General features: G+C 54.3%; 3 protein-coding genes across 4 annotated transcripts in view; 1 reads left to right on the top strand and 2 right to left on the bottom strand.

The window, feature by feature from the left end:
- Window positions 1-332, bottom strand: part of ZNF146 (zinc finger protein 146) — a 58509-nt gene extending 58177 nt beyond the window's left edge. The window contains exon 1 of the mRNA XM_057712541.1: window positions 120-332. The gene's annotated coding sequence lies outside the window, so the exon portion shown is untranslated. The remainder of the gene's footprint in view (window positions 1-119) is intronic.
- A 109-nt stretch (window positions 333-441) lies between these two features.
- LOC130838874 (cytochrome c oxidase subunit 7A1, mitochondrial) lies at window positions 442-1997 on the top strand. 2 transcript variants are annotated; one of them, XM_057712605.1, is made up of 4 exons: window positions 442-513; window positions 1228-1314; window positions 1455-1539; window positions 1874-1997. In XM_057712605.1, the coding sequence occupies exons 1-4, from the start codon at window positions 499-501 to the stop codon at window positions 1927-1929; spliced, it is 243 nt and encodes an 80-aa protein (XP_057568588.1). In that variant the 5' UTR covers window positions 442-498; the 3' UTR covers window positions 1930-1997. The 2 variants fall into 2 exon arrangements, with proteins under 2 accessions (XP_057568588.1, XP_057568589.1); XM_057712606.1 differs by lacking the exon at window positions 442-513 and adding an exon at window positions 883-975.
- A 724-nt stretch (window positions 1998-2721) lies between these two features.
- On the bottom strand, window positions 2722-9946 carry CAPNS1 (calpain small subunit 1). Its single transcript, XM_057712546.1, has 11 exons — window positions 9810-9946; window positions 8738-8950; window positions 7790-7823; window positions 7413-7502; window positions 7199-7256; window positions 7037-7101; window positions 5568-5636; window positions 5388-5466; window positions 5130-5246; window positions 3420-3478; window positions 2722-3234 (listed from the first exon to the last, which is right to left on the bottom strand). The coding sequence occupies exons 2-11, from the start codon at window positions 8929-8931 to the stop codon at window positions 3208-3210; spliced, it is 792 nt and encodes a 263-aa protein (XP_057568529.1). The 5' UTR covers window positions 8932-8950; window positions 9810-9946; the 3' UTR covers window positions 2722-3207.
- Between the last annotated feature and the right edge of the window lie 2856 nt (window positions 9947-12802).

The raw sequence follows: 12802 nt of genomic DNA, 5'->3' as shown, positions 1-12802 counted from the left end.
GCATTTTCCATACAACATGGTCCCTAATGAACACCGACGTTTGACCAAAGCCACAGCAATCTATTTCAACATGGGAAGAGAAAGGACTACATTTGACATAATGAAAGATGGTATCTTACCTTCCTTCACTGGCTCTCCAACATCAGTCGGATAGGGAGAGATCCGAGGGACCCCACGGAGGAACTGCACTTGCCCCAGGCGGATATCTCCGCAGAAACAACCCCAAAATGAATTCTCTGGAACCGCTTTCCTCTCCAAGCGGACCAACGAATTCCGAGATGAGTAACAGATGGGTGCTCCAACCATTTGGCGCTGGGATGCAGGGATGGGGTTTGCAGCGTCTTCTCCGCCCACCTATTGGACGAATGGGAGAGCGGCCTCTGGGATCGCGCAGTCATGGGGCGCGCCGAGGGCGTGGCCTGGGACTCCCCCTGAGGGGAGGGCACCGTCTGTCCTTGGGCGAAGAGGGGAGGTGACTCTGGCCGAAGAGGACGCAGGATGAGGGCCCTGCGGGTGAGGGCCCCCATGGGTTGGGCTGGGGCCCCCAAGCTGGAAGCCCTCGCCCCTATACGAGACTCCCCAAACATCCCGGGATCTGGGGACTTGGAACGTGAGCCCCCATCAGGGCTCGGGACTCCCTCCTAATAAGCCTGGGGCCTCCTCCCCCCAGCTCCCAATCCAAGAGCCTCGGAGACAGCGGGGACGCATTAACATGGCCCAAAGTCCCGAGTTTGAGCTTCTTCCCTTCATCCAGGGCTCCCTTAACACCTCGGGACCTAGGCACCGGGAACTTAAAACCTCTCCTCCTCCCCCAAGTGCTCAGGCAGCCGGGAAATCCCCTAGGCACTCCCGCTCCAGCCCTGACTCGCCCGGGACCTGAGCTCCTCCCATTAATCCAGGAAGCCGCAAAAAGCTTCTCGCGACTTGGACCCGCAGAGCAGGAGTCTCCCTTCTGGGTCCGATCCTCTTCCAATGGTACCCTCTAGACAGCCCGATAACCTCCAAGCCAGACCCTCTAGGCACGAGTCCCCTTCTTCTGGGCCTTTCTTGACAAGACCCCCTCCCCCAATCTGGCTGCCAGTTCGGAGCTTGCCTTGGAGGCGCTCCCAAGGGACAGGACCGTCCCCAAGTCAGAGCCTGAGAAAGTCCGACACCCTCCCCCCAGCGGGACGTCCTCCGGGACACCCCTCCAGGCGTTTCCAATGCCCATCCATCCCCTCTCCACAGGTCTCCCAGGCACTGGTACGCTCCTTTAGCTCAACCGCCCGGAACCGCTTCCAGAACCGAGTGGCTGAGAAACAGAAACTCTTCCAGGTAGGCGGAGCGAGGGCGGGGCGGCGGGGAGGGAGGACCCAGGGCCACCCGCTTAGTCCTGAAGAGAAGCTGGGGGAGGCAGGGGCTTACGGTCTACTGAGTGGGCAGCACCTTTCTAATCGTGTGTCCCCAACATCCAGGAGGACAATGACCTCCCGGTGCACTTGAAGGGCGGTCTAACCGACAACATCCTGTATCGAGTGACTATGGGTCTCTGTCTGGGAGGTGAGTGCAGGGCCCGGCTCGGCAGGAGACGGGGTTCAGATGGAGTGGGGGAAGGAGCTGGTTCCAGCGCTGGGGTTTCAGGAGGGGATTCGGTTCTGAGATGGTGTAGGATGTTATGGGACCCTGGGCGGGCAAATAGGGAGGGAGCATCTTAGGGCGACTAGGCTAGCGGTGGGTCTGGGGAGAAAGCCTGGTCTGGATCAAGGTCCAGCATTTCCGCAGTTGAAGTGCAGTTTGGGAAGGGAGCTGGAGATGGTGACTGGGAGTCTGCAGATGGGGCTCGGGGAGGGAATTAGGGTCTCATTCCGTACCCCCCACACACCCTCCTCCCTAGGCACTGTTTACAGCCTGTACTGCCTTGGCTGGGCCTCCTTCCCTCACAAGAAGTGAAACCAAGAAGTCTGCAGGACCTGAACAAGCATCAATAAATGTGCTGGCTTCTTGAGGAACCCAGCCCAGCTCTGTCCTCCGTGTGTGCCTCCCAGCCCATCCTTCCACCCGCAAGTGATCTCTGCCCTGTGGATAGCCCACTGCCCCAGCCCTGAGTCCCTCATGCTAGCCCAGGGCTATCCCAGGATGTCACGGCCTCTCAGCCCTCCCAGAAGGGCTGGGAGCCCCAAACGGTACCCCTGGTCTGCCCCTCAGGGCCTGGGGACCTGCCATGGGACAGGGGCTGTGTATCCTGGGATGGCAGCCCCTCTCCCTGCAGAGGCCCGAGGGAGGGAAGGAAGATGCCGAGCGTAATGCACACAGGCAGAGGCAAGTGAGGACAGACTCCCTAAAGCACAGAAGCTCAGAGGGGCAAACATGGCCTTGGGGGACAGGGCCAGGGGTAGCACTGAGACCTCCCACCAGCCTGGCGCTTGGAACAGAAGCAGAGATGGTCCAGGCTTCTCGTCTTGGCTTCCACAGGATCTGTGAAAGATGTCAGCAAGAATGAGGTGGCAGGGACAGGGACTTCCCTGGCAGTCCAGTGGTTAAGACTCCGGCTTTCAATGCAGAGGGCTCGGGTTCAATCCCTAGTTCCCTAGTCCAGGAACTAAGATCCTACATGCTGCACGGCCACAAGAAAAAAAAAAAAAGAATGAGGCTACAGCTCAATTGGGAACAAGAATTTTTAAAAAGACCAGGACTAGGAGACACACAGAGACACCCCTCAGCTCTCAGAACAGAAGGCAGATCTCAGAGAGAGCAGCAACTAGAGTGCATTTATTTCCTCCTGGGCCTGGCAGGCTGGGAGCAGAATACAGACGAAGGCACTGGGGCATGTAGGCCTGTTATGGCCTGGAATTCAGCTGCCTGAGTGGTAACTGAATGGGTGTGCCAGGGTGTGTAAGGACTGGAGTGATCCTGCCAGAACTGAGAGAAGGGCCCTTGGGGTGTAGAAGCAACACAAACCTTGGGCTTGGCACAGGTGCAAGAGAGGGGTTATAGAGTGAGATGGGTGTGCTGGAGTGGGTTGACCCTCAGGGCAGGGCATGTCAAAGTATGTTGGGCCCTGGCTGTTGACTGAGAATCGGGTACGGAGGGCTGGGAGAACAGAAAGGCCTGTGGGTCAGCAGGACCCATGAAGATGTGACTGCAGACAGGATCAGCCCTGGGGGAGACCGAAGAGTCCAAGGTGACTCCTACAGCGAGGCGATGAGGGGGCAGATCTGGGGCTCCCGTTCAGGAATACATGGTCAGCTGCAGCCACTGGGGAGAGGAAGGCACCGAGAGTGAGGAGCAAGGAACCTAGGAGTAGCAGCAACCCTTCTCTGCCCTCACCCAGGAGTCGTTCGGGAAAATAGAAGGGGGGGAGCCCCAGCTCAGAGCTGGTACATGGGGCTGAGGGAGGGGCCCCCTGCTAGGATCCCACAACCCAGGATGTGGGTTCTTACCTCCTGGATGTTCACCTGGATTTGTCCAGTGCCATCTTTGTCAAGAGATTTGAAGGCACCTGGAGAAAGGAAGGGTTGGGGGATTGGCTTTTAGGATAAAAATATACTAATATATGGGATGACAATAATAACGGCTAGTACTCTATTGAGTTCTTACTCTGTGCCAAGCACTGTGTATAAAGCACTTTCCGCGCACGAACTCATTTAATCCAGTTCTGTGAGATGTGTCATTTAAATATAAGGCACAGAGAAGTGAAGTGATATGCCCCATGCCACGCAGCGAAAAAGTGAGGAAACTGGGATTGGAACCCAGATTGCTACCCAACTCAATAATGGCCTCCATATCCTGACCTGCATGCCCCCATCACCCTCTGCCCAAGCCCAGCCTCCCACCGACCTCTAAGCTCCACATCCTCCAGTTCCAGCCTAAGGAGGCTACGGGAAGGAGGCTCTGCACTTCCTATTCGTACAATCTGGTGTGGTCCCCACTCCTGCCCTGAAACTCGATTCCATGTTCCTCACTCACAGCCAAACCTGTAGGCAAACAGGCACCCACACTGTCTTTGCAGCTTCTCTCTCACTCACCACTCATCTACCACCCTCAAGGGTCCACACACACGGTACCCCGGCCACTGCACTCACTGCTGGCCCTCTTGCTGGTAAATCCAAGGCCATTTCTTGGGCCTTCTCATACATGACTTTTGGCATCATCTGCCCAGTCATCCTCTCCCACCTTCCCTCAATGTCCCAGACATACTTGCCCCTTTCTTCTCCCCATGCTCTAATGCATTGTCCTCCCTGGGCTCTTGGGAGGCCAGGAGATCGTCCTAAAGCTAAACCTGAGACCCTGTCCACTGTTCCCAGTAGTGTCTGAGCACCCCTTGAACTTGGCATTCACAGCCCTGCATGGCCTGACCATGTCCATTGCTTCTGCCTCCTTTTACATAACTCTCTCAGACAAATCTGAGTTCAAATTCTAGCTTTGCTACTTCCTAGCTAAGTGGCCATGAGCAAGCAATTTTGCCTCCTTGAACCCTAGGTCCCTCCTCCATTAAATGGGGGCAGTAATTCCCACTTCGCAGGGCTGATCTTAAGGAATCAGGGCATTAATGTTCACAAGAGGCCTCACGATCCAGCCCCTACTGACCCCTCCCAGCCTTCTCTCTCCCCATCCTACCCGCTTCCTTCTCCAGCCCTCTGAACTGAGTCCAAATAAAATCACCCAAAGCACCATCCTCTCTTTCCTTTCTAGGCCTTCACACAGGTTGTTCCCACTGCAACACTCGTCCCCACCCTCTTGCTGGGGTCACTCTTCCTCATCCATCAGGTCTCAACTCACACGTGCCCTCCCTCTTCCAGGAAGCCCTCCTTGACCCCTTAAGCTGCATCAGGTGCCTTGTCAGGGTTGAATAGCTGTGGGAGCTCCCCAGTCACAAATCTAAATGCAATCTACCCTGAGCTTCCCCCTCACAGCCCCCATCACCCTGCCTAGGCTTCCCCGATCGCAGCTGTAACCATTCTGAGGTGTCACTGTCTGGTAATTTGCCTCTCCTCCTCTGGACTGTGAGTGGCATGAGGGCAGGAGCTAGGGCTGTGTCAGTCCCTGCTGTGCCCCTAATGTTGCCCACCTCAGGGTCAGGCTCAGAGGAGGCTTGGCTGATGAAGGTTGAACAAACCCCCACCCAGGAAGAGAGCTGGGGTGTCACTCACGGAACATGGCATCCAGTCTGACCAGGCAGCTGATGAAGTTGTCAAAATCCATGTTCCCTCCCTCATCTGAGTAGCGTCGGATGATCATGTTGTAGAGATGCTCATTCAGGTGGAAGCCTGAGAATGACTTAGTCTCTCAGGTGTGGGGGCCACATAGCTCAACCCCCTCCCAGCCCCAGGATTCAGGCTCAGACCACCTCAGTGGGGGCTGCCTCACCGATCCCACCCCCAGCCCCACCATGTTCCCACCAGCCACACCTGCTGCCTCAAAGGCCCCTGGGAGTTCACTGCTGCCAATGGTCCCTGAACGGTCCACGTCAAATTGTTTGTATATGGTCTGTGGAGACAAGGAGGTCAGGATTCAACTGAGCATCATGGGGCATGACATCTCCATGGCTTGGGGATCTTCGTGCCAGGAGTTTCAGAAGCTGCACACACCTGCCACTTTTTGATGTTGTTCCACAAGTACTTGAATTCCTCGAAGCCCAGCTTGCCGGTCGTGTCACTCTGGCAGGAGGGTGTTAAGAATAGCTGTACCCAGATGTGTGCGCTGTGTGTACGATAACAACGGCCAAGCAGGAGAACCTGGGCTAAATCCTCAGCTCCCATCCCACCCTAATCATGTCACCTTGAGTGTGGCTTCATTGTTTTTTTCCATACTTAGTTTATATTTCTAAATGATAAGGACTCTCTTTAAACATAACAATGCAGAATTCCTCATTTATAAAATTCTTCAATAGTAATTCAATCTTATGTTAGGACCTGTAAAATACAAGGGTATCTTAGAATTCTAAGGAAATAAAGTGATGAGGGTAAATACCAGCTGGGTTTGTGATAAAAAGTAAATGAGGTATTGGTATAAAGCCCTTAGCTCAGGGACTTCCCTGGTGGCATAGTGGTTGGGAGTCCACCTGCCAATGCAGGCAACATGGGTTCAGTCCCCGGTCCCAGAGGATTACACTTGCCTTGGAGCAACTAAGCCCACGCACGACTACTGAGCCTGAGCTCTAGAGCCCATGTGCCACAACTACTGAAGCCCACACGACTAGAGCCCAGGCTCCGCAACAGGAGAAGCCACCGAATGAGAAGCCCGTGCACCACAATGGAGAGCAGCCCCTGCTCACCATAACTAGAGAAAAAAGCCTGTGCACAGCAACGAAGACCCAATGCAGCCAAAAAATTTAAAAAGTAATAATAAAATAAAATTAGAAAAATAAAGCCTTAGCTCAGGGGCTGGCACTTGATAAATTCTCAATAAATAGCAACAATGGCCAAGACATCAAATGATCAAGTACACGTCAGATACTGCTAAGCTTCTCAGGAACATCATTTTTCTCACTAAATCCTCAAGACACCAGCCCCACCAGTATTATTTCCCAGTGACAGTGAAACACATTCAGAGCTGAAAAATCTACCTGGATGAGATCACAGTAACAGCTAGTGTGTAAAGACCACTTACTATGTGCTACGCACTGGGCTAAGCCTTTTGTATGTAACTCCAATTTGGTAACAGAGAGGCAAATTGAGACAGAGAGAGGCTCAGTAACCTTGCTAAGGGGCAGGGCTGGATTTCTTTAACCCTATGCAACATGTTATAACAGCTGATGTTTTTTGTATTGCCACATGTCCACAGGTGGGTGTGTGTTCTGATGTGTACATGTCTACATCTGTGGGTATGAAAGCTACCCCCTGGCTGCCCCAATCATGCTCTCAGAAGATCCCCTCTTAGGAATTCCTGGGTGATCCAGTGGTTAGGACTCCTTGCTCTCACTGCCAAGGGCCTGGGTTCAATCCCTACTTTGGGAACTAAGATCCCACAAGCCACATAGCATAGCAAAAAAAAGAAAAAAGAAAAAAAGAAAATCCCCTCTTCACCAAGGCCTCCATCAGACTGCCCTCAAGGATACATCCATCACGGCCACCATGCTACGACATGTGTCAATGCCAAAACCATCAGTCTTCAGATCAGGATCTGTGGGATACAGGTTGAAAATCAAAGGCCAGAGATCATGGCTACCCCAGCCGCCATGCCTCTAAACCTGCCTGGTGTGTTGACCCCGGTCACTCACGTCGGGTCACGACTTTGTTGAGAATGTTCATGAGTTCTGTGGCACTGACCTCCATGTCCTGGGGGGAGAAGTTAGGAATGGGGTGACTGAAAGGGGTCTGGCAGTGTCAGGAAGGAGGATGGGAACTTTGGGATTGCCGAATGTACATGTAAAGGGCAGCCCAAGGGAAGGCATGGGAGGGTTAGGACAGGTCTGGGGGCCCCAGGTTACTTACATCACCAGCCAGCTGGGCAAAGAGCCTCCGGAACTGCCGGACCTCCTCACTCTCATTGGCCTCGATGTTGGAGTAATGGGTACGAGGGGGCTGCGGAGGGAGGAGATCTCAGAGCAGGTAAGGGGGAGGGGTGCCCTGGGCAGGACAGCCTTAGGTGGGAAAGTCAGAGTGGGCTGGGTGGTCGAGTAACCAATGAATGAGAGGTGATCAGTGAATAGGGAGTGGATACAGCTAAATTTGAGGACGTTACAAGGGAGGGACTTCATAAGATAAACTTCATAAGAAGAGGTGTTGGGCTTCTTCAAAGGGACAAGGATGGGTGCAGGAAAAGGATTCAGAATGAGAAGAGGGGTCTGGGACTGTGAAGGGCGGCTTACCGGGGGCTCTGGGTTGTACTGCGCAGCCGCCTCACTGAAGGAAAACATCGGAGTTAGCGCCGGGGGGCGGGGTACCCAACCGGTAGCGCCAGCCCCCACACCCTAACCCCAAGCTCGCCACCCTACCTACCTGCTCCCTCCACCTGCCTCATCAGTCCTTGTCCTCACCCATCCCTATCCTTGCTGCCCTGGTTGCACCCCCAGGGTAGGATCCCCTCTTGCCAGGGCATACCTACACAATGACAGATTCCTCAAAAGACCCAGCCTCTTCATAGAAGCTCGGCCACAGTTTCCCGGGGCCCCACCCTCCTGGGTTTCATCTGTTCAGGAACCTACTCCATCGCCATGGCTTCTGAACACTTGTGGCTTCCCATCATCCCACCAGCTCCATTCATTCTCACCCCTTCGAGGGATCACACTCAGTGGCCATGACTAAAGCCCCTACCGACCCTGCCCTACCTCCACCAGGACATTTTTCTGTTCTAATCCAGCCAGTTCCCCGCCCGGCCCTGCCCCTTCAAGGCCATTTCCCCTATGCCATTAGGGCTAAATCTCTTCTGGGCACACCTCATTGACCCACCTACGGGGGCCACGCCGCGCCCATAAGACTAGCTTTGCCCCCATGAAGTGACACCCAGCCTCATTGGCTCCGCCCCCTTAACGGTGGTCTCCAGGTTAGCGGAAGTAGGCCGCGCCAGCCCCACTAAGCCCCACCTCCCAGAGCCCCGCCAGTCCCATCAGATTGTGTCCCCTCAACAGTCAGAATACCCCCACGTCAAGCCCCGCCCCCGTGAACTCATTAAGGTCGGTCCCTTCAAGGCCCGTCTTCTAGCCCAGGCCCGGCCCAGCCTAATTAAGGTTCCTGGTCAGTGTCCAGGTTACCCCATTCTATTCTGGCCGGACAAGCCTCCTCCTCTAGACCCCGCCCCTCCGCAGGCCCCGCCTTACCTAATGGCGCTAATGACCCCGCCCAGGATGCGCATGGCAGTTCCGCCACCGCCGCCGCCTCCGCCGCCGCCGCCGCCGCCTCCGGCACCACTGATCAGGCCTCCGAGCACATTCCCTAGGCCCCCGCCCAGGCCCCCGCCTCCCCCACCGCCTCCGCCACCGCCACCCTTCAAGAACGAGTTAACCAGGAACATGGCGGTGCCTCAAGATTTCCTGAGGAGGGAAAAGGGGGTCAGGTGGCTGTCTCGTCCTTGAGTCCGCCCCTTCCCCCACAAAAATACGCATTTCTGACTGCTGGACTTGGGGGAGTAATATGAAGCCTCTAGGCAGGGACCTATCCTCCGGCTGAGGCTTGAGGGTCCATTCGGGATGAGGTTTGGGATTCTGGGGGAGGGTAGTTCTCGGATGGGTGGCATAGGGACGCAAGATCAGGTCTGAAACCTCCTCCCGGTCCAAACTGTCAGCGTCTGGCTTGAATGACTCTCGACTGAATCTACGCACGGGCATCATCAAGCACCAGACACCTGCCAGGTCAAGTGGGGTTCTCAAAATGGGGACCCCAAGCTGGATCCCGAGCCCTAGGACTGATTTAGGGGTTTGGGGAGGGTCAGGAGCGTGAATCAGTTTATTCTCCGCCTGAAGGCTTCTGGAGCAGAGTTTAGGAAATCCAGAATGTGGGCTTGAGGGTTTAGGTACAGCCAGCAGCGGAATTACAGTCTCAATGCTGGGTCTGGGGGTTCGGGTCTAAGATCGTTGAGTGTGAGCCCCGGGGCCCGGGATAACGGAGTCTCCGTTAGAATTGAGAGCACGAAGGTCGTGGTCCTGGAGGCCACACCCAGCGCTGAATTCACGGGGTACCTCTCAAATCCATGGGTTCCTATTTTAGATCCTGAGAGGGAGGGTGGAAGAGTCCCCGGGGCGGGATACCTAGGGCCGGACAGATCTGGGGGTTCGAATCTGAGATCATGGGTGTGGTGGGTCCCTGAAGCCAAGAGTTTAGGATTTCTTCGGGTCTGGAGGCCTCCAGGGCCGGGATTACGGAGTGCAGGGGGTGTCCTGACTGGGCGCTCACCGCCTCGCTCGCGCGTCCTCCGGTCCGCCTGTCTCTGCAGCTCCGCGGCCTCCGGCTGCGTCCGGCTCCACAGGGCGGGGCAGGTGACTCAGGCGGCCTTGGCAGGGTTAGGCTCGGCGGGGTGGCCCAGCCGGCATCCGCGCGGTCCTAGAGCCGACATTAACCCTGCGCATGCGCTTTCCGGCCCTGTCGCCTTTTAATGGGGCGCGGCAGCCCAGGCTCCGCCCTGCGTTTCCGGTGCTTGGCGTTCCGACACTGCCCAGACTTTATAGGTCTTTCCCTACATCGCTTGGTCCCAAGTGCAGGCACCGGGGGATGAGAACTCTGAGGTGGCTTGGACAGTCACCGTGCCCAAAGTCATCTCCTAGTGTTGTAGTGTGAATTTTCGCTCCAAAGACAGCCCCCACCCGCTCACAGATGTGGATCTCCTAGAAAAGGGACTCGGCATTCTTGGCACTTGTCCCCTGTCCTAGCCTTGTCGCGACAAGCAGCGTCTGGAGGCCACGAATTATGTTTAGCCCACAGTCCGGAGACAAGCGCCCGCATCTGTGGCGGGGATCCTGCAGTCACAGCCCAGATGGCAGTCCAATTCCGCCAAGGAATTGGACCGCCTTGTACCTCCTCCATCCACGCCACTTGACCCCCTCAGTCAAAGTCACCAGAATCACTTTTCCTGGGCGGGCCCAAAGTGTAGTCTCAGTCTTCCAGTCTCTTAAGACGGGCCCAGACACAGAAAAAGTCCGCTGGCCACGGCCTGGTCTCTGAGGCTAGATGTTCCCAAGGTTGGGTGGTGGGCAGGATGGGGAATGCAGCTGAGAGGGAAAATGGCAACCGAAGGCACCTTTGGCTTTCTCTCTGCTTGCTCTCTGCTTCCAACGTCCAACCTTTGTGCGCCCAGTACTTTTTCAGGGCTCCTCAGAGGGAGCTAAATCTGGCTCCCCCAGGCAGTCTGGCTGTCCAGCCTTTAGCCTCTCCCCTGGAAGCTGGCTCAGCTTGAGTTTGAGTCCTGACTTTGCCCCTTAATAACTTGGGATCCTAAGTGACCTAACCAATGATTTTCTAATCTGTAAAATGCGAACAAGGGTTTCCATGCCCCCCACTTGCTAGGCCCTTACCAGAATTAAGCAGTAAACGCTTAGCAAATAGTAGCTCTTATCCTCTGTGTCTGTTCCTTCCTCCTGTGGCCCACCTGGGTTCCTCAGGTGGTTGACTCTTGCTCCTTCTAAGGTAATAGTGATAAAAATAACTGCCAACCACTCACCCAAGTACTTTACATATGTCATATGTCCTCATAACAGTCCTATGGGATGGTTGCTATATATTATCTCCATTTTACAAGTAAGTAAATTGATTCTGAGGGTAAACTCCCTAGCTTCTACTCCCCCACCCCCACCCCCATACTCTTTTTTTTTTTTTTTCCCCTCTTAGCCTGTACTCTTAAGCACTACTGAACCCGAGCTGGACCCTGTAGGGCTCCTGGGCGTGGAAGACTTTCTGTGTCCCCTATTTCCTGTTTGTAGGAAATAGGCTTCAATTTCCTGGACATTCCTTGAGCTCCAAAGGGCAGGTCCAAACAGCTGCTAATCAGGGAAGGGAGGGGATGCAGCGACAAGGAACGAGCAGTCAAGAAACAGCAGTGCAGCCTTGGGACAGGATCCTGGTTCTGGCTCAAGGGATACACATAACAATATCTTTGAGCTCTTCTGCAGAACTAAAACCCCCAACAAACGGAAGATGTTAACTACTTGATGAAGCATTCTTCGTTCCAGAGAAGCTGATCAGGAAACCACCTGAGGCCAGGTTAAAGATGTGCAGGCCCTGCACACACCCTGATGCTTATCAGCGACCCTGCCCTTGAACCATTGCTATAAAACTCCTCACCAAAGCCCCTGGGTTGGGAGACAGTTTTTGAGGGCAGAAGCCTGCTGTGTCCCCCTTTGCCTGGCAAGGCAATAAAACTCTTCTTTTCAGGACTTTCCTGGTAGTCCAGTGGTCGAGAATTCTGCCTCCCAACGCAGGGGACATGGGTTCAATCCCTGGTCAGGGAACTAAGATCCCACATGTCGCAAGGCAACTAAGCCCACTCTCTGCAACTACTGAGCCTGTGCACTTCAACTAGAGAGCCCGAGTGCTGCAAACTATAGAGTCCACATGCTCTGGAGCCCTCATGCCACAATTAGAGAGAATCCCATGAGATGCAACAAAAGATCCCGCATACCACAAGGAAGATCCTGCATGCCACAGCTAAGACCTGACGCAGCCAAAAATAATACATACATAATTATTTACAGAAATTTAAAAAAAACCTAGTAATTCAGTATTAAAAAAAAAAAAACCCTTTCCTGCTTCACCCAAAACTCTGTCTCCGTGATTTGATTTGGCACCGGTGCACAGAAGCTGAGTTTTTGGCATCATTTCCCTGATGCAGTGACTCTTCAATAATATATATAATTAATATGATAATAGCTCAAGTTAACAAGATCACAACAGACAAAATGCCAGTCACAACTATGCTTCCTGAGGGCTTGCTGGGGCTGCTACACAAGCCTTGTCTGTGAGGCAGGAACTAACAGGAGAGAAAATGGAAGCTCTGAAAGCAGGGTCATTGCCTGAGGTCACAGAGGGTAGCAGGACCAGGTCTGAACCTGGGTTTGGCTGATGGGAAAAACTTTGGGGGATGACTAATCTGGATTCCCTTCTGACCACACCCCTCCTTGACAGTCTGAGTAGCTTCCTTCTTCGCCCTCTCCAGGGCTCAGTTGCTGACAGGCCTTTGCATAGGCTGTGCCCTCTTATCTGGAACACTCCTTTTGCCTTTTTTGTCTGGTTTTGTAGCCACTCGGGCTTTGGGTGTCAGCTCAGGAGTCACCTCTTCTAGGAAGCCCTCCCTGTCTGAACCTGAGACTGAAACTGAAGCTTGCAGTTACATGCTTGTAACACACTTTCTCATAGCACTCACTGCCAATTACAATCATACTGTCACCTAGGTCTGG

This window comes from Hippopotamus amphibius, chromosome 16, assembly GCF_030028045.1.
Source record: "Hippopotamus amphibius kiboko isolate mHipAmp2 chromosome 16, mHipAmp2.hap2, whole genome shotgun sequence".
Classification (NCBI taxonomy): Eukaryota; Metazoa; Chordata; class Mammalia; order Artiodactyla; family Hippopotamidae; genus Hippopotamus; species Hippopotamus amphibius.
The sequence above is the reverse complement of the archived record's forward strand: the minus strand, read 5'-3'. Positions and strand labels throughout refer to the sequence as shown.

Excerpts from the sequence above, each read along its gene's own strand:
- LOC130838874 (XM_057712605.1), top strand. Across the intron at positions 1,315-1,454 it reads AGAAACAGAAACTCTTCCAG|GAGGACAATGACCTCCCGGT; the intron begins GTAGGCGGAGCG and ends CCCAACATCCAG. Across the intron at positions 1,540-1,873 it reads TATGGGTCTCTGTCTGGGAG|GCACTGTTTACAGCCTGTAC; the intron begins GTGAGTGCAGGG and ends CCTCCTCCCTAG.
- CAPNS1 (XM_057712546.1), bottom strand. The coding sequence starts at position 8,931 with ATGTTCCTGGTTAACTCGTTCTTGAAGGGTGGCGGTGGCGGAGGCGGT. Across the intron at positions 7,503-7,789 it reads AGTACAACCCAGAGCCCCCG|CCCCCTCGTACCCATTACTC; the intron begins GTAAGCCGCCCT and ends CTCCCTCCGCAG. Across the intron at positions 7,257-7,412 it reads TTGCCCAGCTGGCTGGTGAT|GACATGGAGGTCAGTGCCAC; the intron begins GTAAGTAACCTG and ends TTCTCCCCCCAG.